Here is a 20,973-nt window from a genome sequence, read left to right on the forward strand (position 1 = left end):
CATCTCTTAACCGGGCGACCATCGCGATTGCCGGCAGCCTTGATTGGGTTTTTGGTGTGTGACAGCACACATTCATATGGAGTGGAGATTGACCAGTTCCTAGATGGTTTGCGGAAGAGGTGGTGTGAGAGAGTCTCGCGACGCAACGGAAGCGGAAGACCGGTACAATCAACGACAACAAGGACTCGGTAGACAAATTTGTATTGTTAACGAACCCGTCGTCCCGATAGGACAAAGCAAAAAACTTTAGTATCCATACAAAGGACCCTACAAGATCACCGATATTACCGGTCCCGTGAACTACGTGATTGAAGATGCGACAGGCAAGTAGCAAACTGCACATTTTAACAGGTTAAAGGCAACTACGGGTACATTCCCCTGTCCTACGGAAGAACCGTCGGAACATCCAATACCACAGTCTCAAACCCCTGCAGTACAAACCTAAAGCCGTTTTACAGGAAGACACAACCGGGTCGAATCCTCGGGGAAATTCGGATGCGTGTAGAATGCAGCCTCGCGTACGTCGTCAACCAGTGCGATGTTCACCCGAAACGATGGTTTAGCCGGTTGTCCAGCGGGAGGAGGACAGTTTTGCGTTGGAGGGAATGTGGGGAATTTTTTAGCGCTTTTCCCCTTTTGTAATTCGGTTCCTTTATTTTCACCCACCTACGTGCACTTATAATCGTTTCGTTTGCAATGATGTGTATTGTGTTTCTTCACCAACGACATTTATTACTCTGTTATTGTTGAGTTTAATTGGTTTGCTTTGTCACTTACTTTGCTTTCTGGACATTTACCTTGTTTTACTTCACACCATTTACCTATTTGTTTCACATTGTTATAGTTGCTTTTTCGCGTTTCCATGTTCCCCCCTTCCCTGTTATTAATTTACGCATGATTGTTCTTATCGTTACCCGGATGTGCCTTTGGTCGTCACGTGATTGTTTCTTCCCCGTAATTGACTGCGTCGCACGTGTGAGGAAACTAATGAAAGTCAGTCTTCCTCTGGGCGCCGTGCGAGTTACATCGTATTCTTTCGTCTTGTGTTGTATTGGTGTTTACGTTGAATTAAGTGGAACTTGTGGAAATCAGAAGTACGAGTTGTTTTATGCACATGTATTTTATCGTTTCAACTAAACAAGGCGCCCATTAGTGAAACCAGCTTGTGGTCTCTCTTTGGCTTAGTGGTGAGCCGTTATTACAGGGTTCGGACCGTTTCCAAATTAGAGAGGTAGTATTGGTGTAAGATATAGGATTAGGCATAAGAGGTCGATTGGAGATTAAATATCGCCACTCGAAAGATCTTTGAGCCGAATTCCCACATCTGCCGAAATAATTCCGTAACAAAGGCAACCCTCCTCGCGTCTAAACTAATTATAAACCAAAATTGACATGAGTTCTATTAGACTGAGTCACAGACCATCTCTTCCGAGTTCCAGAAAACGAAATTTGCAATCGAAGACTTGCGTGGTATACCACGTCCTATAGGACCGCAGCAATTGCATGTGAACTGCAGTGCTTTGAGACACTGCAACTTGCAGCAGATAATTTGCTGCACCTTATTTAAGGAAATCAAATACCAGCACTTCAAAATCACCGTCATCCACAGTTGACCCTCACTTTACTCAACACCACCATCGCGCAATGAAAATTAAGTTTACGACGTGTCGCTTCTATTGAATAGCGTGAAGCCAACGTCCCTCATCCCAACACAACTTCAAGTGAAGAGTATTCGCAACAACCGTCATCAACCTTTTCAACCCAACTCAATCGAGACGCAGACAATTTTTGATTTCAGGATTCATTCCTTCGAAGTTCTTGTTGAAACTGGTTTCGATTACGTCACATAGGATGACAACACTAACAATGACGTCACTGGCATTCTGGGAAATACCCACCTTATGATTGCCATCATTGAAAGAACAGCAATAGGAGCTTTTTTTCTGCTATTTGGAGGCTGATATGGTTAGTAGTAGTAGTAAGATGTATCGTACGATCTCATGTTCCGTGCAAGATATCCGGTTTCCTTGACCTTGACCTTGACCTTGAAGACGTCTTAAGACTTCCGCAGGAAGTCTTGGCTACGTCTTGGTTTCCGGCTTCCGTTTCTTGAAGACGTCTTGAAGATCAGGACTTCCCCTTTCTTGAAGATGTCTTGAAGATCAGGACTTCCCCTTTCTTGAAGATGTCTTGAAGATCAGGACTTCCCCTTTCTTGAAGATGTGACTTCCGAAGAGAGTCTTACCTTGTGACCCTTTAAGTGTTTCCGACTTTTTATTCTTGAAGATTTCGCACTTCCGAAGGAAGTCTTACCTTTTGGGGGCAGGAAGTCCTGACTTTCAGGTGACGTTGCTAACCCTAACCTATACAAGTGTTTTTTACGTGGAATTCCAAAGGAAGTGTCGTTTTGTGAAAGACTTGCGCAAGTCCAAAGCCTGAAAGGTACCGCAGGTACCTGTGTGACCTTGTTTAACCTTGCAGGTATCTGTGTTCAGGTGTTGTTGACCTTGGTTTAAGACTTTTAGTTATTTATTCTATAGGAATTGCTTTTGTGTTAATTCCTGTTTCACAGATAGGATCATTTGTTTAGGTTTTGACGGAGTCAACTATATTTATTAATTTGTTTGTTTGTTGCAAGAAAGCGGATCATGGCTTTCAAACAACCAAGACAGAAAACCGCCAATAGGTGGCGTGCGTCATAGACTTTTTAATCTGCGTTTCTATTGTCGTCCGCCAGCTGTCGCGTTTCACTGGATGAGCGAGCGATTACGTGTCGGATGAGCGGAGCGTCTCGTGCGCGGTTTTTTCGTTTTGATCTTTTTATTTCACACACACACGCGTAAACAGGCGCAAAATTAAATCCGTTTTTGAAATAGCTCTTGCACGAAGCGATCGTTTGCGCGTTTTATTTGTTTGAAAAGCATTTCACAACAACAACGCGCAATTACATCAGCTTTTGAAATAGGCGTTGCATGAAGCGATCGTTTGCACGGTAATTACTTGAAAAACAGTCTACAAAATCGTCAAGCGACATGTCACGCGCCATAGCCATAAGAAACAAGATGACATAATGGCCACACACCGTTGAGTGAAAGCCTTGCAGTCTGACAGTGCTATAGCACCAATGGTCGACGGCGTTCTCCGCCATGAATATGTAAAAATCAGGATACAGCATCAAGCCATAGCTGTCGAAATAACTAAATCTCTATTTTATCTAAATCCAAAAAATGTTACAATAAGTTTTATCGGGGTGATATGCACAGCTGTTTTGTGTTTGATGGTGCCAACCCAATTAAAGCTTTAATTATGCGGATATGGCTACCCAATTTACATGGAAACTCGCGCTGGTGGCAATTTTGATGAAACCTGATAGCGCTTATCCTATATCGCTCACTGACTTCGCATATAGGTTCATGCAAGTAAGAAGACAGATACATACAAGACAACTCAAAGTAATTATTTAACATTTTTGATCGATATAAAAGTTTACAAGTATGCATGCAACGTGACGATTCAAATATCTAAGGGTTCAGTTAAAATACCATTAGACAAGACTTTTTGTTTTTTCGAACAAATAGTTTGGGCCCTTTCGTATGGGCTACAAGTAATTTTTTTCACGCTTCAAAGCATGAAACCTTGGTTGCAGACAGTAAAGCCGTTTTGTTTTTTTAAAACAGCTAAATAGTTTTACCGTCCCAAACCATCGATCTTTCCTTTACCCTGCAATTTAACTTTTTCTAAATTACTGTTGTCAGCCGAAAATTTCATTTTGCAACATGGTTGCATAAACCATTGTAAGCCATGTCGGTTGTAAACATGAAATCGGTGAAGTATGATTACCCTAGGTTTTAACTCTTACCCCAAATCCGACTCTCGGCCTAAATCCTTACCTTTGGTAAGAAACACCAATGCTGGGTCTTAACCTTAAGGCGCCTTCCCAGACGAAAATTATCTACCCTTTACGCTCGGCCGTTGGCCTCTTGCGCACGATTATCTGTTGTGTATGTACCAAACGTCCAATGAACGGCAGCCCCAAACTTTTCCCATTCATATAAGTTTAGTTTTTCGATGGCATTTCCATACCTGGTCCGGACTTGGAATAATCATACACCGCCCTCGTCAGGTTATTAATGGCGGTCTGGTACAATTGATTATGGTATGAAAAGACAAGTATGGCCGTGTTACAATTTTGTACCGCGTCACAGATGTTGCTTGTGAACACTACATTTTTTATCGATTCGATTCACGTCACATAAAGACAGAAAGTTTGGCAATTAGGAAAAAGTACTAATCTCTAATGGAATAACATAACATAGTTATAATTAAATAATTGCTTATAAAATGAATTTTCTATTATCCTAGAATGAATTAAGTATACTTATAAAGTTAGGTGTTGAATTAAATGGATGGTTTGCATAAACGTAAAAAAAATGTTTGTTTTGTCGTTCCATCGACACTTATTAAGAAATCGCCTGAATGGTGCCTAACTGTTAATGCAGTTTTAAAGATTTATGTGTCAACCGATTGTTCAGCTAAGGGAGTTATGTTTTGGGCGTAAGTGACGTACGCCGCTGGCAGTCACAAAAGCCGACCATCGCACAGTTTTGAGACGTCGATCAATCATGCCTTTGAAGTTTTGCTCTCCCTTTTCGCGCCACAGCGCAACTTTTGAACAAAGGCGCGTTTAAGCTCGAGCAGTGCTATTGGCCAAACGACGACGAAAAAGGAACTTTGTTCACTGGTATGACTTAGCTGTGTGAACTCATCATTTCGTGGAAGTTTGAGTTGTTGAGGCAGCATGCGTTACTTAAGCTTTTCAGTGAAGTCTACTTTTCGGAATAAACCTTAAGAATATACTTTATTTTGCCTCATCGAACTGCAACATGTTGCTGGACGTCGACTTATTCATGTATGAAAAGGTAAGCACTTGTTGTCCTATTGATTTCGTTGTATCTTAATTTGTACCGTAAAATTTTCTATGTTTGCATGCGAGCCAACAGCCATCATTTAAAAAAGCGAAAAGTATTTAAACCGTAAATAGTTTTGAAAAACTACTGCGCATTTTCATGTTTTGTAAAATCGATTAAATCTATCATATTTTTTGTTTAGATATCTTCATGGGGCACACGTCAAACTCAGTTCAGCGGGGAAAGTAAAGATGTGAACGATTGAGATTTTCCTAAAACCTTCATCAACAACAAGGTGCAACCGCTGGCCTTTAGACAAATTGGTGACTGCGAAATCGAAAATTGTGTGTCGACGTGGAGTAACGGTTTTTCGTACGTTTAACTTTTTCCGTTTGCGTTCGTATTTGTGGCAATAAAATTAAGAAAAAAAGCAATGTGTGAGTCATAGTCCGAACACATCCGACAAGGCGATAGAAAAACTAGCAAGGTGGGTGTTCGGGGCATGTTAGGCAAAGTGTGGCATAACAACGCAACAAGCTAGGGACTGTCAGCCAAGGACCAAACAAGAGTACCATTGTATGGCCGTTGGTACGGAACGTACATGGACCAAACATAATCCTGAGGTACGCCCCATGTATGGGGGTGTTTCAATGTCAACCCTTAGCCATACATTCATGTAAGGTCGAGAAACGGTTGTCATGTCCGACCCAGACTTGGTTGCACCTGTAAGCCATACGTATTTGGACACGGCCCGGACATAAATTTTTGCTTGGGTTGTGTTTAGGTCCCTCAAAGGGCTAGGCTTAGCCACAAATCTGTCATATTGCTTGTTTGTTTATTATGTCAACGGTAGTTCAAGATCTGTACATATGTTGTGTGTACAAAAACAACCCTGCAACTGATTAACATGATTGCCGTCGGGTGCTGTATGATTATAGACAACGGTGGGTCGCTTATGCCTTTTGCAAACGAGTTGCAAATAAAACCCTGGGCTGCGATCATAAACTTGACAAAGTCAAAACGTAATCTATTATTGTGTGTAAACCTATCAGTGATGCTGAAACCGATAAAGGTCAATCCGCTAGTTCCTATAGCCAAACCCGTTTTTTGTTTTCGCGTGTGATAAAAATGGCACAATTGCATTTTATTGAAAAAAATAGTGATTATAAAAAACCCTTTGTAGAAATGCTTTCAAACTGATTGCGAAACTGCCTTGACTAGGTGTTACATCTTATTTGCCAGTAATTGCCGATTTCTATTGATTCCCGCTTTTCTTCACTACAACTTGTGTTGTAACCTAGTGCGTTGTGTGACGTAACAATCGACTGCCAGTTTTGTGTTATAACGCAACGTGGTTTAGTTCTTTTCGTTGCTGACTTCCGTGGAACACGGTGCTGCGTCGGTTGTTGTAGAAAAGCTGTTTGTTGACGATTATTGGTGAGTCACTTTGTATATATGTGTTTAATGACTCAATATTGTGAATTACCATAATGACTGCTAACCGCTGTGAACTTGACCTAAAATGTCATTCCCCTTTTTTAATGGGCGTACTGTACGTGTAGTTGGGTTTATTTAAGTTGTATTTGTTTACGCAGTGTTCTTGTACGATATTCACGTGAAGCGTGACTTTATACACTGTTGCTCTACATAGCTTGGTAAGCATTGTGTATGACGTCATAATGGCATATTGTGGTCTCATGTTTTATTGTGTATTTAGGTGTGTGACAGTGATTTCTGGGATCACCCGTGTTATTTGTTGTCTTCCGGTTCCCATAACAGTTGGTGAGCTTAAAGTTACATTCCTACATTTAAAGCGCAGTGCTAATGCCATGTCTTTGTAGAAACCGTTATCTATTCGTTTCCGCCTCCCACCGTCCTCTTCATTCTTCATTGAAAGTGTTTGAATATAAGATCTACAAAACACCCTATCTGTGTGGACTGCTTGTTGGAGACCTTTAGGAATCGCGTTTCAATCCCCCCCTTGTGTGACGTTCCGCGCTGTAACCGGGGCGCGTTCATGGGACGTTACATGAAAGTTTCAACTGTTCGTTGAACAGAAATTTACAGTTGAAATCAAGTTTCAACTGTTTGTTGAAATCAAGTTTCAACTGGGTGTTGAACGCAATCTGCAGTTGAAATCAGGTTTCAACTGCTCGCTGAAATCAAGTTTTACAGTTGAAAGAATTTTTCAACTGCTTGCAAAAACAAGTTTACCTGTTTATTGAATAATTAGGCGGTCGAAGATGAGCCAATCACACGTTACAACCCCTGAAGCGGTCGCTGACTGTCGTCGACGTCTAAGTGATCAATATCTAGCCGCCGAGTGTCTGATGAAGGACCACCGCAACAAGCAGGTGCTCGAGACGATCTTGGTTGCGCTTGAACACCTTTTTGTGGATACTGTTGCTGTCTACGAGGCGCATCCCGATCTTGCCGACGAACTAGCAAGCGTGAGGAAAAACAAAGCCGAATTCGATGACCGAGTTTCCCACTGGATTCGTGAGGTAAATTCTCCATCTAGGAGTGCTTTACCTGTTAATATGGCTAGTCCGGATGGAAGCGGTGAAAACAGTCCAAGGGACAACGACTCCTTCTGCGGACGAAGTAGGCGATCTAGTTCTTCGACTAACAGTAGAACTAGAGTTAAAGTAACTACGCAGCTCGCGCGTCTTGCTATTCAACAGACAGCGCAGAAGCAGGAACTCGCCAGACAGCACGAAGTAATAAAAAGACAAACCGACATACAGAAGAGAGCAGAAGAAAACAGACGACGCGCCGAAGAAGACAGACGACGTGCCGAAGAAGAAATCCGTCGTGCTGAAGAAGAACAGCGCCAAAGGGACAAAATGGAAATGCTGGAACTGCAGCACCAGCTACAAGCCGCAGAGGTTGAGGAGAAGGTTAGGGACGAGATGTCAGGAAACACGGAGTACGTAACGGTGAAGGAAGGTTCTGGTGAATCGACCACGCCTCCCCTGGAGGAGCCGCTCGAGGATCAACGTCGCGTATTGTTTACGTCACCGCCTGTCACGTTGCAGCAAAGCCCTCCTGACCAACGGTATGTGGTTGACTATGTTGCTCCGTCGAAGTCCCTGTCCCAATATGCGCCTAAATTTAAATCTTCGTTTGATGAGAAAAGTTCTTTCGCCGCAGCAAACCCAATTGTAAATAATTCATGCACATATGATTCAGTCAAGCCAACTGGTTTGCATGACAATGAGATTGCATCACTTGTGAAGCACATAAACAGACCAAAGCCTAAAGTTCTCGTTTTTGACGGCAATCCAATGGACTATTGGAAGTTTGTTCGCAATTTCGATTCTCGTATCGACGACAAGGTCGATGACGATGGTAAAGCAGCCTACAGCCTACACCAGAAGGTCGATCCTGTCGGTGGTAAGTTCCTTATACGATCCTCTTGGCTTTGCAACGCCTGTGATCGTGGTGGCCAAGACGATGCAAAGAGATCTCTGCAGAAAGCAGCTGGGGTGGGACGACGTGCTTTCCGATGAAGACTCCGAATCGTGGGCAAAATGGTTGCAGCAACTACCGCAGTTAGGAGACGTCGTTCTGCCTAGATGCGTGAAGCCCCACGATTTTGGTAAGGTGCGAAAAACGGAATTGCACCATTTTGCAGATGCGTCATCTACTGCTTACGGCGCGGTGACCTATCTGAGGCTGGTAGACGAGCGAGGACGCATTCACTGCTCGCTTGTAATAGGCAAGGCACGCGTTGCCCCCCTAAAGACATGTTCGATTCCCCGCCTGGAGCTGACGGCGGCCGTTGTTGCAGCCAAGTTGGATCGACTTGTGAGAAAGGAGCTGCAACTGGACGAATGCCAATCCGTGTTCTGGACGGATTCGACTGCGGTTCTTCAAAGTATTCGCAACTGCAATAAGCGCTTTCCAGTGTTTGTTGCAAATCGCTTGGCCAAAATCGAGGATGTTTCCCGGCCTAGTCAATGGCGACACGTCTGCACCAAGGTAAATCCAGCGGACGAGGCGTCTCGTGGACTCAGTGTGAATAAATTCCTTAGGTCCAGCCGATGGCTTACTGGACCCCAGTTTCTTTGGGAGCAAAAAGATGCATGGCCTACCTGTCCGGACTTGTCGTCATTGCCAATCGAATTTCTTTTGTTAAAGAAAGAAACTCAAACCGCTTGTCTGGTCGCCAGCGAATCCGCTACGGATCGACTCATTGCCAGATACTCATCACTCAATCGGCTGAAAAGGGCTGTAAGCTGGTTGCTCAGATTCAAATCGATGTTGATGTCAAGGAGGTTTCCTGCCAAGTATCAAGCACCTACTGGGCAACTGACCGTTGTTGAACTCAAGGCTGCCGAGCTTGAGATTGTAAAGTATGTACAGAGACGAAGTTTCCCGGACGTTATGGCTGCGATGTCAAAGGCCAAAGGCGAACCTGTTCGTTTACCAAAGAAAAAGAGGGCTCTTGGAAAGCTCAACCCAATCCTAGTCGATGGAGTTATGAGAGTTGGTGGAAGGCTTGGGCGTGCATGTGTCGAGTTTGATGTGAAGCATCCTATGATTCTTCCATACGACCATCGATTTACAGACCTGGTGATTATGCAGCAGCATGACGAGGTTGGCCATTCTGGAATGGGACACACGTGGTCGTCTCTCAGGCAACGCTACTGGATCATCAAAGGAGGGGTAGCGGTTTGTCGTGTTCTCGGCAAGTGTGTTTCCTGTCGACGAAGAAATGGCTTCCTGGGCAAACAGATGATGGCAGACCTTCCTGCTGCCAGACTGCAGACCAATAAGCCGCCGTTCTCAGTGGTCGGTGTCGACTACTTTGGACCTTTCCTTGTGAAGCAAGGGCGAAGTGAGGTAAAGAGGTACGGGTGCATCTTTACCTGTTTTTCCACCAGGGCTGCGCACATTGAGATAGCGCATTCACTGTCTACGGACTCCTTTATTGGAGCTCTCCGACGTTTTATCGGTCGTCGAGGACGGCCAGACCAGATCTTTAGCGACAACGGAACAAACTTCGTTGGAGCTGAGCGCATCCTGCGCGAAGAACTGAACCGGTGGAATCAGGGGCAGATCTACAAATATCTGCAACAACGTGAAATTGCGTGGAGCTTCAATCCTCCCACTGCCAGCCACATGGGTGGGGTTTGGGAGCGAATGATACGCTCTGTGCGCAAAATCCTCAACGCTCTACTTTCGGAGCAGACCCTGTCCGATGAAAAACTGATGACGCTGATGGTGGAGGTCGAGGCCATCCTGAACTCTCGTCCCTTGGTTCCGGTGACGTTCGATTCGAAGGATGAGGAGCCCCTTACACCAAATCACCTACTGCTGCAACGTGCACCGCCAAATATGCCCCCTGGAGTGTTTACGGGGAAGGACTGTTACCATCGTAACCGTTGGCGCCAAGTACAATACTTGGCCGACCAATTGGCGGCGATGGTCGCGCGAGTACCTGCCGACGCTAATGCCCAGATCGAAGTGGGCAAATGGACATTCTAATTTCGCAGTCGGTGACGTTGTGCTTGTAGCGGATGATAATCAGCCCAGGAGCAAATGGCTTCTGGGTCGCGTGACCGAAGTGCTTCCTGATCGGAAGGGAGTAGTGCGCCAGGTGGTGGTCAAGACTCACACTGGTGCCTTGAGACGCCCAATTACAAAATTGTGCTTGCTATGCCGCGATGCGTGATTAGTTGTGTGTTTATTGTGTTCGCAATTACTGCCGATGTTTCTGTGTTGTGTTGTAAATGTACTCCTTGGATTCGTATATTGCGGGGGGGTATGTTACATCTTATTTGCCAGTAATTGCCGATTTCTATTGATTCCCGCTTTTCTTCACTACAACTTGTGTTGTAACCTAGTGCGTTGTGTGACGTAACAATCGACTGCCAGTTTTGTGTTATAACGCAACGTGGTTTAGTTCTTTTCGTTGCTGACTTCCGTGGAGCACGGTGCTGCGTCGGTTGTTGTAGAAAAGCTGTTTGTTGACGATTATTGGTGAGTCACTTTGTATATATGTGTTTAATGACTCAATATTGTGAATTACCATAATGACTGCTAACCGCTGTGAACTTGACCTAAACTGCAATGACCTAAAATGTCATTCCCCTTTTTTAATGGTCGTACTGTACGTGTAGTTGGGTTTATTTAAGTTGTATTTGTTTACGCAGTGTTCTTGTACGATATTCACGTGAAGCGTGACTTTATACACTGTTGCTCTACATAGCTTGGTAAGCATTGTGTATGACGTCATAATGGCATATTGTGGTCTCATGTTTTATTGTGTATTTAGGTGTGTGACAGTGATTTCTGGGATCACCCGTGTTATTTGTTGTCTTCCGGTTCCCATAACAGTTGGTGAGCTTAAAGTTACATTCCTACATTTAAAGCGCAGTGCTAATGCCATGTCTTTGTAGAAACCGTTTCCGATCGTTTCTACCGCCTCCCACCGTCCTCTTCATTCTTCATTGAAAGTGTTTGAATATAAGATCTACAAAACACCCTATCTGTGTGGACTGCTTGTTGGAGACCTTTAGGAATCGCGTTTCAATCCCCCCTCGTGTGACGTTCCGCGCTGTAACCGGGGCGCGTTCACGGGACGTTACACTAGGGTTGAGTTATCCGATTAACGGTTAACCGAGTACATTTTTTGCTATCCGATATCCAGATATTTTGGTCGGTTAACTGGATGATAGTAGGAATAATGCGTAAGCGTTATGAAAGAAACACAATTCAAATAGCTATTACATGTAAGTTATTGTAAGATGAGAAAATTGTAAAATAGGCACAAGACAATTTAAAAAAAAGGGAAAGGCCTGTTTGGGTATTTTTTTCGCTCGAAAAATGACCATAATAGGTCAAAATATGAAATGATTGATGATGTATCGTGCCATTAAATACAGACAATTATAGTACTGGACAATTATATACACTGAAACTAAATTTGTCCAACACTTATATGCTGTTCTAATACACTTAAGTTTTGTGCTGTTATAATATATTATATCTGGGTAACCAGCTAAATTCAAAATATCCGTTGTTCAAATAGTAGAAATTATTGATAGCGAACTTAGCCTACTTGTGATGTGTTTAAGTGTATTTGCCTGTGGAGATGTGTTTCTTCCACATAACAAGCGATAACGGATTTAAGTCCACCAATCAATTGATGTAACCGTTTGTTACGGTCGCGCCATACGCTGCAACTTGTTTACACAAATGCAAACATAGTGAAAAAGTTAAGCGTTAGGCTACCACCTAAGAGTTTGAAGCTGTAAAATAGTTTTGATTGCACTGAAGACAAACGGCAACACATGTTCTCTTATCCGTTTTAATGCGACACTAAACGCTTAATTTAAGTTGCTATACAACAAAGTTATCTAAAATAACACCTACACTATATTTTCAAAGTATTGCATTGCACTTGCACACAACACATTGTTTTACATTTTATTCGCACAAATTAACTTTTTCGCCAACATATACTGTTTAATGAAAGATCGATATTTTTCAAAACTAGCAAACAAAAATACCTCCACAGACGTGGAAAGCGTAACTTTGTTTATGTTACTATAAACCAGTGGTTCCCAAACTTTTTCATATTTTTTTCAAAACGATCCCTTCGCCATTATTTCGGGGGCTCGCGGTCCTTAAGCCTAAATGTGTATTTCACACAAACGAAAGTTGATTGCAGGATTTTAGCTAGTTATGCAAAATTGCGCATAACAATCATCCAAAGACAGCTTGTGACATCACAAACAGGACAAAAACATTACGATTGTGCGCGAACAATTGCATTTTTTGATAGTTGTCATTCAATAAAGGCAATTGTTTAGCAATGGAGACAGTCGATTCTCAATTCCACTTTGATTTAAACTTATTTAGTGGCACAAACTGACGCCAAATAAGATTATAGAATTACTTCAACCGCTTCGCGGTCCCCCCAAAATTGCCTCACGGACCCCTAAAGGACCGCGGACCCCAGTTTGGGAACCGCTGCTATAAACAGAATCTAGTCAATAAAGACAATTTTGACAACTGTGTGTGCAAGGCTTCACAACCACCGGATATTTAAAACTCTTTTAGTCACAAAAATGTGCATTTATAATGCTATAACAGTATAGCCTACACATGAAATTGCCGGCGCGCATGAAAATTTGGATCCACCTTTGTGTTGAAAAACCGTGTTTCTAAAATAATCACGGCAAGTTAAGAATTAGTTATTACCTAAATGAATGGCAACAAGTTCAACAACAATGTTACTACTTAGTGCCGCGTAAACTCCACCCTTAGTTCTGGGGAAAAACTAAAACAGTTTGACAAAAATGCGTCCGCAAAATGTTAATTACACTTTCGTAATTTCAGTAAATGTAAAAACTTAAACTATTACAATTTCTTTCTAACCGAAGTATTAAAATCACTACATTGTTACTCATCCAATGGCCTGAACTGAACTAGAACCCGCGAACTGTGTACAGTCAAAATTCTTTGAGAGTTTGATAAGGTCATGAAGATGATGGGTAGAATGAAAATTAAACGAAAAGAGATTTGAACCAAACAAAACCCGAACCCACGAACATAGATTTAACAAAACCTGAGCCGAACCCGAAGCATATTTCCAAAATGTAATCTATTTCGCATATGGGGCCTTTTTAGCCAATCAGAGGTCTCCTCTTAACCGCCACATCGTCAGTCCAAACCAATCAGAGAACGCTTTGCCTTTGACCAATCACAGGGTAAGTTGGTAGTGAACAAAAAGTTTTTTCAGGCTTGAATTTTTTTAATGACTACAAGTTCAAGGCAACCATCAGTCTAGTTTTGACACCTATATAAACAAAACTAGTTTTTGACAAGGATATTATAGTGAGACTTTATATGGGAGACAAGCATGTATACACAAGCATACTACACTACAGTGCAATATAGAATGATGGTATTTCATTTTGTTATTTCCAACTATTAACCACAAAAGCTTTTGTTTACACATTTAAAATATCTTTTACAGTTTACAGAACCTCAGGATTTGATACATGTATTTTGCACCACCTTAAAAGAGTGCTTTTTGGAAGGAGGTGCAGAGGCAATATTGTTCTGTACTTGCCCAAAAAAATTTTAGGACAGATTGGAGAGGTCAACAAATGAACTGACTTGGGCCCATATGTTATTTAAACACTAAATGCACAAATTTAACACTTGGTTACAAGAAAATAACACAGTATTTGAACTGGTTTTTTGTGTAATCCAAAGGTTGTTAGCAACAAAAGATGTCTCAAACTCATTACAGAATTACAAGAATACTGCAAAAAATAATGGCTCACAATTGAGCCAAAACGACCAACCTTTAACTGTACTGACTCATTTTTTTTTCTTTTTTGGCTCAAAAATGAGTCAGTATCTGGAAATTGACAATATGGCTTGATCTTAACAATAAGTTATGGCTCATTTAGAGATAAACATTTTGGCTTACTTTGACATCCTTATTTGGCTCAGGTTGAGCCGTGGCTTATTATAACTGATTTTTCAGTACTTGCCGACGTTAATGCCCAGATCGAAGTGGGCAAATGGACATTCTAATTTCGCAGTCGGTGACGTTGTGCTTGTAGCGGATGATAATCAGCCCAGGAGCAAATGGCTTCTGGGTCGCGTGACCGATGTGCTTCCTGATCGCAAGACTCAATCAATCAATCAATCAATCAATCAATCAATCACTGTTTTATTTGTTTCAACGCCAAAATATGAATGAGACAGATGACATAAATGTAAACATGTAAAATAGGGATTGAAACAAAAGGGTGCAGCTGGAGCCACAATTGGCTATTTTGAAAAGCTGACCCTATCTATTTGTTTTTGGTGAATGGTTGTAAAAAGAAACACAAGAAGAGAAAAACAAAACAAGCACTGCGTTATAAGTGTTTTTCTTGAAAATGCATCAAATAAATAACATGAATCTTTGTGAAAATACGGCTGTAAAAATGTGTTCGCATTTCTTCGGGCAGTAATTTCACGCTTGTCTGGCGGGGGTAATTAGTGAACGGTATTTGCGTTGCACAAGTAATAAAGACCATAACACCCCGTGGAATGTAAATACTGCACCACGTGTGGTACATTCCATGTGCACAGAAAACCTAGGGATTTTGTGGAATGATAGTCGCTCATATGTATGTTGCCAGTATGAAAGATTTGCTGCTACTCATGAAAGCTTTTAAGCCTGTTTTTTTGGTGGTTAGTTTATCCGGTAGTGTATTCCAAACTGCGGTGCACTTGTATTTTATTGTATTTTGGGCCCGACTTGATGAAACTTGTGGAACAAAAATTTTTTGTGTAGTAGCTCCTCTTGTTGCATGTTGATGTATTGCTGATGTGAAATTGAAAAAGTTGTCAAAAGTCGAAGGGAGTCTTTTGTTTATAAACTGAAAAGCAAATTTTGCCAATTCCATGTTGTGCATATCTTGTAATTTTAGAATGTTAGTTTTTTTGTATAACCTGTTGGTTGAGGTCCGAAGAGGGCTTTTGGTTATGATTTTTAAAATTCTATTTTGCATGATTGAAAGTGGATGTATGTTTTTTTTGTTGGCAAAACCCCAAGACAGTAATCCATAAAGAAGGTGTGGATGAACCAAGGAGAAGTAAAGACATCGGAGCGTCGATAACTGCACATAATGTCTGAGTTTGGAGAAAACTCCTGCAACTGAAGCAATTTTATTTTTAACAAAGTGGATATGTTGAGCCCAAGACATTTTGTCATCAAGAATCACACCCAGATATTTTAGTGACCTTGCTTTTTCCAATTCCTTACCATTTACGGTGATGTGCAGATTCAAGGAAGCAGATTGTGGAGACAACATCATATATTTGGTTTTGGTGTAATTGAGGGACAGTTGATTTGCTCTCATCCATTTGTCAACTTTTGTTAGCTCCTTATTGACGGACATCTGCAATGCTGAAATATTGTGACTGGACATCCAGAGACAGGTGTCATCGGCAAACAAACGGGTCTCAAAGTTGGATGCAGTAGGAAGGTCATTAATGTAAATTAAGAAAAGCAGAGGGCCGAGGACTGAGCCTTGCGGTACGCCACATGTCATGTAGCAAAAAGATGATTGTTGTCCCAAAAAAGAAGTGCTTTGTTGTCTTCGATTCAAATAACTTCTAAGAAAGTTGTTGATGTGTCCACGAAAGCCATAATGTTCAAGCTTCTGAAGTAATACTTCATGATTGACTGTGTCGAATGCTTTAGCTAGGTCTAGAAATATAGCACAGGTGTGAAGTTTTTTGTCCATTGCAGTAACTACGTTGTCATGAATTTCAGCAATTGTTAAATTTGTGGAATGTAAAGGTCTAAATCCATTTTGATATTTTGTTAATGCATGATATTTTTCCAAGAAGGTTACCATTCGCTTGTATATGAGTTTTTCAAATATTTTAGAGAAGATAGGAAGTAAGGAGATTGGTCGATAATTTCCCAATTGTTTGGCACAACCCGCTTTGAAAAGTGGAATGACTTTGGCGATTTTTAAGGAATTTGGAAATGAGCCACACTGAACTGCATCATTAAAAAGTGTGCACAGAATTGGTGAAAGAGCAGGAGCTGCAAGCTTGATTAGACGGATTGGAATATCATATGGCCCTGTGGATTTTTTTTCATCGAGATTATGAATGATATTGTACACTTCTGCTGTGTATATGTCGTGAAACTGAAATGAGTTTGAAATATGACTGCGAAGATATGATTTCGGTTGAACTGTTGTGGGTGCAATTTTTGAAGCCATGTTTTTACCTATACTTGAAAAATGTAGGTTAAAAATGTTGGCAATTTGCTTTGGGTTGGTGAGTGTTCTATTTTGGTGGATTATTTGAGATGTCTGGGGGTGTGGCGGGTGTCTGTGCGAAATAATTTTGTTGATAAGTTGCCAAGTCTTTTTCGTGTTATTTGAGTTTTTGTCAAATAAGTTTTTGTAATAATTTTGTTTTGCTGCCCTGATGGCTTTTTTTAGCCTTTTTGCATATTGTTTGTATTTGTCACTTATTTTACCAATAGCAACACATTGTTTGTACAGTTTGTTTTTCTTTTTGATGGATATTAGAATTCCTTTGGTAAACCATGGTTTTTTTTGCTTTTTAGATCTTCCAACAAAAGTAGTAATGGGAGCATGATGGTTAATTACATGCTGGAATGTAGTTATGAAATTTTCGAATTTTTTGTGTATAGATTGATTTGTTTCAATAGTCTCTGTAATACTATACACATCATATAAGTAATTATCAATGTTAAGATGCCTGTAGTCTCTTTTTGGTTTTATTTGCTGTAATTGCATTGGGCTAGTCTTTTCAACAATAGCAAATGATGGCAGGTGGTCAGAAATATCAAAAGTTATGAGGCCTGGTATAATTGTATCATTTGTATTATTTGTGTATATGTGATCGATAGCTGACATTGAATTTGATGGTGCAGTGTGTGATGGAATTGTAATTAGCATATTTGCATTTAAACTTGTTGTCATTGATTTGTACTGTATTATTGTGGATGTTGAAGTCAGGCTGTTTATGTTGAAATCTCCAAGAATGTAATATGTAACATTTCTTTTATTTAGGTCAAACAAACACTGTTCGAAGTGTGTAGAAAAAAATGTGATGTCAGGACCAGGGTGTCTGTAGATTACACCAACGACCACATTTTTGTTGTTGTGTAGCTTTAACTCAATCCAAAGGTTTTCACATTTTGCCATTTGAAAATTGTATTGAGTTGTAACCTGGTGTTGCAAAGAATTTTGGATGTACATTCCAACACCTCCTGCATTTGTCGGTGAATCAGCATGTAAAAAGGTATACCCACTTAAGGAAATGTTGCTTGTACTGTTTGCATGTAACTTTGTTTCTGTAATTGCAATTATGTGAGGCTCAAAATCAATTGTATGTAAAAATTCTTCCAAAGTGTGTAAATTGTGTGCAAGACTTCTAACATTGAACTGAAGTAATGTTAAGTCATTTATGGTAGTGTTGTGTATCAATGTTTTAAACTCTTTAATGTCAAAATACTTTGATTCTTTGACATTGGTCATCGTTTTATTGGGGTATCTTGCTCGAAATTACTGTGTGATGCATTGTGCAAATGATGAAATGATAATACCGGATCTTTTAACAGGTGCATACAAATCAAGATAATGTGAGGTTTAAAAAACAAAAAAGAATACATACAGATCGGATTGCCAGTTGAAGTGCTACAACAGTTATGATGATATGGGAATGCTGTTTTTCTTCATATCTCCTTCATTGTGGATAGCAATTGTGGAAGATGTTTCGTCCTTCTTTAACAGAATGGTGCCGTTTCTTGTCCAAATGAACTTGTAGTTATTTTGTCGTTTGAATTGTAGACATTGATAAAACATTTTTTTGTTTGCTCTTGTAAGACTTTCATTAATATATATTGGTGACTGGTGTGAATTTTCCTCGGAGACCCTTGTTTTGAACAATTTGGACCGATTATTATAAATTTCATCTCTAACTTTTCTGCTTGTAAACTTCACGATTATTGGTGTGTACTGCTTGCTGTGTTGTTGATTTTGCAATGAACCAAGTCTGTGGGAGATGCTTATGTTTTCTTTTTTAATTGTGACACCAAGTTGTTTAGCAACTGCAACAACGATTTCATCAGTACATTCATTGGTGGTTTGTGGTATACCTTTTATTTCCAGACATTCGCGTCTGCTGTATTGCTCCAAAGTATTTGCTTCATTTTTGCATGCCTCCACATCTTCTTTCAGTTGTTTCATTTCTTCTTTCAATTGTAAGTTTTCCTTTTTAATTGTTTTTAATTCTTGTTCAGTGCCAAGTAGTTTTTTTTCAATAAAATCGTATTTATTTGATAAAAATGTTTGACTTTTTTTAATGGTCTGCAGCTCAGCCAAAACAGAGTTCAATTTAATGGCCATTTCTTCTTTATTCTGGTTGATTTGGCAAAGAATTGCATCCATTTTAGCTGACACATTACTAGAGCTTGCATTTTTCTTCGGTGTTGTTGGTGACATTGTGCAGATTTACAAATGTTATTCACTTTATTACAAATGTATTATTCATGTACTTGTATTTACACCTTATTCACCTTATTCAAATAGAAGACTCACACTGGTGCCTTGAGACGCCCAATTGCAAAATTGTGCTTGCTATGCCGCGATGCGTGATTAGTTGTGTGTTTATTGTGTTCGCAATTACTGCCGATGTTTCTGTGTTGTGTTGTAAATGTACTCCTTGGATTCGTACATTGCGGGGGGGGGGGGGTATGTTACATCTTATTTGCCAGTAATTGCCGATTTCTATTGATTCCCGCTTTTCTTCACTACAACTTGTGTTGTAACCTAGTGCGTTGTGTGACGTAACAATCGACTGCCAGTTTTGTGTTATAACGCAACGTGGTTTAGTTCTTTTCGTTGCTGACTTCCGTGGAGCACGGTGCTGCGTCGGTTGTTGTAGAAAAGCTGTTTGTTGACGATTATTGGTGAGTCACTTTGTATATATGTGTTTAATGACTCAATCTTGTGAATTACCATAATGACTGCTAACCGCTGTGAACTTGACCTAAAATGTCATTCCCCTTTTTTAATGGTCGTACTGTACGTGTAGTTGGGTTTATTTAAGTTGTATTTGTTTACGCAGTGTTCTTGTACGATATTCACGTGAAGCGTGACTTTCTACACTGTTGCTCTACATAGCTTGGTAAGCATTGTGTATGACGTCATAATGGCATATTGTGGTCTCATGTTTTATTGTGTATTTAGGTGTGTGACAGTGATTTCTGGGATCACCCGTGTTATTTGTTGTCTTCCGGTTCCCATAACAGTTGGTGAGCTTAAAGTTACATTCCTACATTTAAAGCGCAGTGCTAATGCCATGTCTTTGTAGAAACCGTTTCCGATCGTTTCTACCGCCTCCCACCGTCCTCTTCATTCTTCATTGAAAGTGTTTGAATATAAGATCTACAAAACACCCTATCTGTGTGGACTGCTTGTTGGAGACCTTTAGGAATGCGTTTCAATCCCCCCTCGTGTGACGTTCCGCGCTGTAACCGGGGCGCGTTCACGGGACGTTACACTAGGGTTGAGTTATCCGATTAACGGTTAACCGAGTACATTTTTTGCTATCAGATATCCAGATATTTTGGTCGGTTAACTGGATGATAGTAGGAATAATGCGTAAGCGTTATGAAAGAAACACAATTCAAATAGCTATTACATGTAAGTTATTGTAAGATGAGAAAATTGTAAAATAGGCACAAGACAATTTAAAAAAAAGGGAAAGGCCTGTTTGGGTATTTTTTTCGCTCGAAAAATGACCATAATAGGTCAAAATATGAAATGATTGATGATGTATCGTGCCATTAAATACAGACAATTATATACACTGAAACTAAATTTGTCCAACACTTATATGCTGTTCTAATACACTTAAGTTATGTGCTGTTATAATATATTATATCTGGGTAACCAGCTAAATTCAAAATATCCGTTGTTCAAATAGTAGAAATTATTGATAGCGAACTTAGCCTACTTGTGATGTGTTTAAGTGTATTTGCCTGTGGAGATGTGTTTCTTCCACATAACAAGCGATAACGGATTTAAGTCCACCAATCAATTGATGTAACCGTTTGTTACGGTCGCGCCATACGCTGCAACTTGTTTACACAAATGCAAACATAGTGAAAAAGTTAAGCGTTAGGCTACCACCTAAGAGTTTGAAGCTGTAAAATAGTTTTGATTGCACTGAAGACAAACGGCAACACATGTTCTCTTATCCGTTTTAATGCGACACTAAACGCTTAATTTAAGTTGCTATACAACAAAGTTATCTAAAATAACACCTACACTATATTTTCAAAGTATTGCATTGCACTTGCACACAACACATTGTTTTACATTTTATTCGCACAAATTAACTTTTTCGCCAACATATACTGTTTAATGAAAGATCGATATTTTTCAAAACTAGCAAACAAAAATACCTCCACAGACGTGGAAAGCGTAACTTTGTTTATGTTACTATAAACCAGTGGTTCCCAAACTTTTTCATATTTTTTTCAAAACGATCC

General features: G+C 40.4%; 2 protein-coding genes and 1 long non-coding RNA gene across 3 annotated transcripts; 2 read left to right on the forward strand and 1 right to left on the reverse strand.

Annotated features, from left to right (window-relative positions):
* Positions 1-7,150: 7,150 nt before the first annotated feature.
* On the forward strand, positions 7,151-11,398 carry LOC145239022 (uncharacterized). The gene is made up of 3 exons (XM_080102314.1): positions 7,151-8,111; positions 8,158-10,895; positions 11,069-11,398. Exons 1-2 carry the CDS (start codon positions 7,151-7,153, stop codon positions 10,398-10,400), a joined length of 3,204 nt encoding a protein of 1,067 aa, XP_079958440.1. The 3' UTR covers positions 10,401-10,895; positions 11,069-11,398.
* A 6,723-nt stretch (positions 11,399-18,121) lies between these two features.
* On the reverse strand, positions 18,122-18,664 carry LOC145239023 (uncharacterized). The gene has a single exon (XM_080102315.1). It carries the CDS (start codon positions 18,662-18,664, stop codon positions 18,122-18,124), a length of 543 nt encoding a protein of 180 aa, XP_079958441.1.
* A 498-nt stretch (positions 18,665-19,162) lies between these two features.
* Positions 19,163-19,874, forward strand: LOC145238356 (uncharacterized). The gene is made up of 2 exons (XR_013862107.1): positions 19,163-19,386; positions 19,545-19,874. It is a non-coding gene; the product is annotated as an uncharacterized LOC145238356 (long non-coding RNA).
* Positions 19,875-20,973: the final 1,099 nt, after the last annotated feature.

The sequence above is a fragment of the Phallusia mammillata genome, chromosome 7, assembly GCF_965637545.1.
Source record: "Phallusia mammillata chromosome 7, kaPhaMamm4.hap1.1, whole genome shotgun sequence".
NCBI lineage: Eukaryota > Metazoa > Chordata > Ascidiacea > Phlebobranchia > Ascidiidae > Phallusia > Phallusia mammillata.

Bases quoted from the DNA above. Each gene is read 5' to 3' on its own strand.
- LOC145239022 (XM_080102314.1), top strand. From the start codon at position 7,151: ATGAGCCAATCACACGTTACAACCCCTGAAGCGGTCGCTGACTGTCGT. The intron at 8,112-8,157 runs GTTTGCATGACA...GCACATAAACAG, and splicing joins TGATTCAGTCAAGCCAACTG to ACCAAAGCCTAAAGTTCTCG.
- LOC145239023 (XM_080102315.1), bottom strand. From the start codon at position 18,664: ATGAAACAACTGAAAGAAGATGTGGAGGCATGCAAAAATGAAGCAAAT.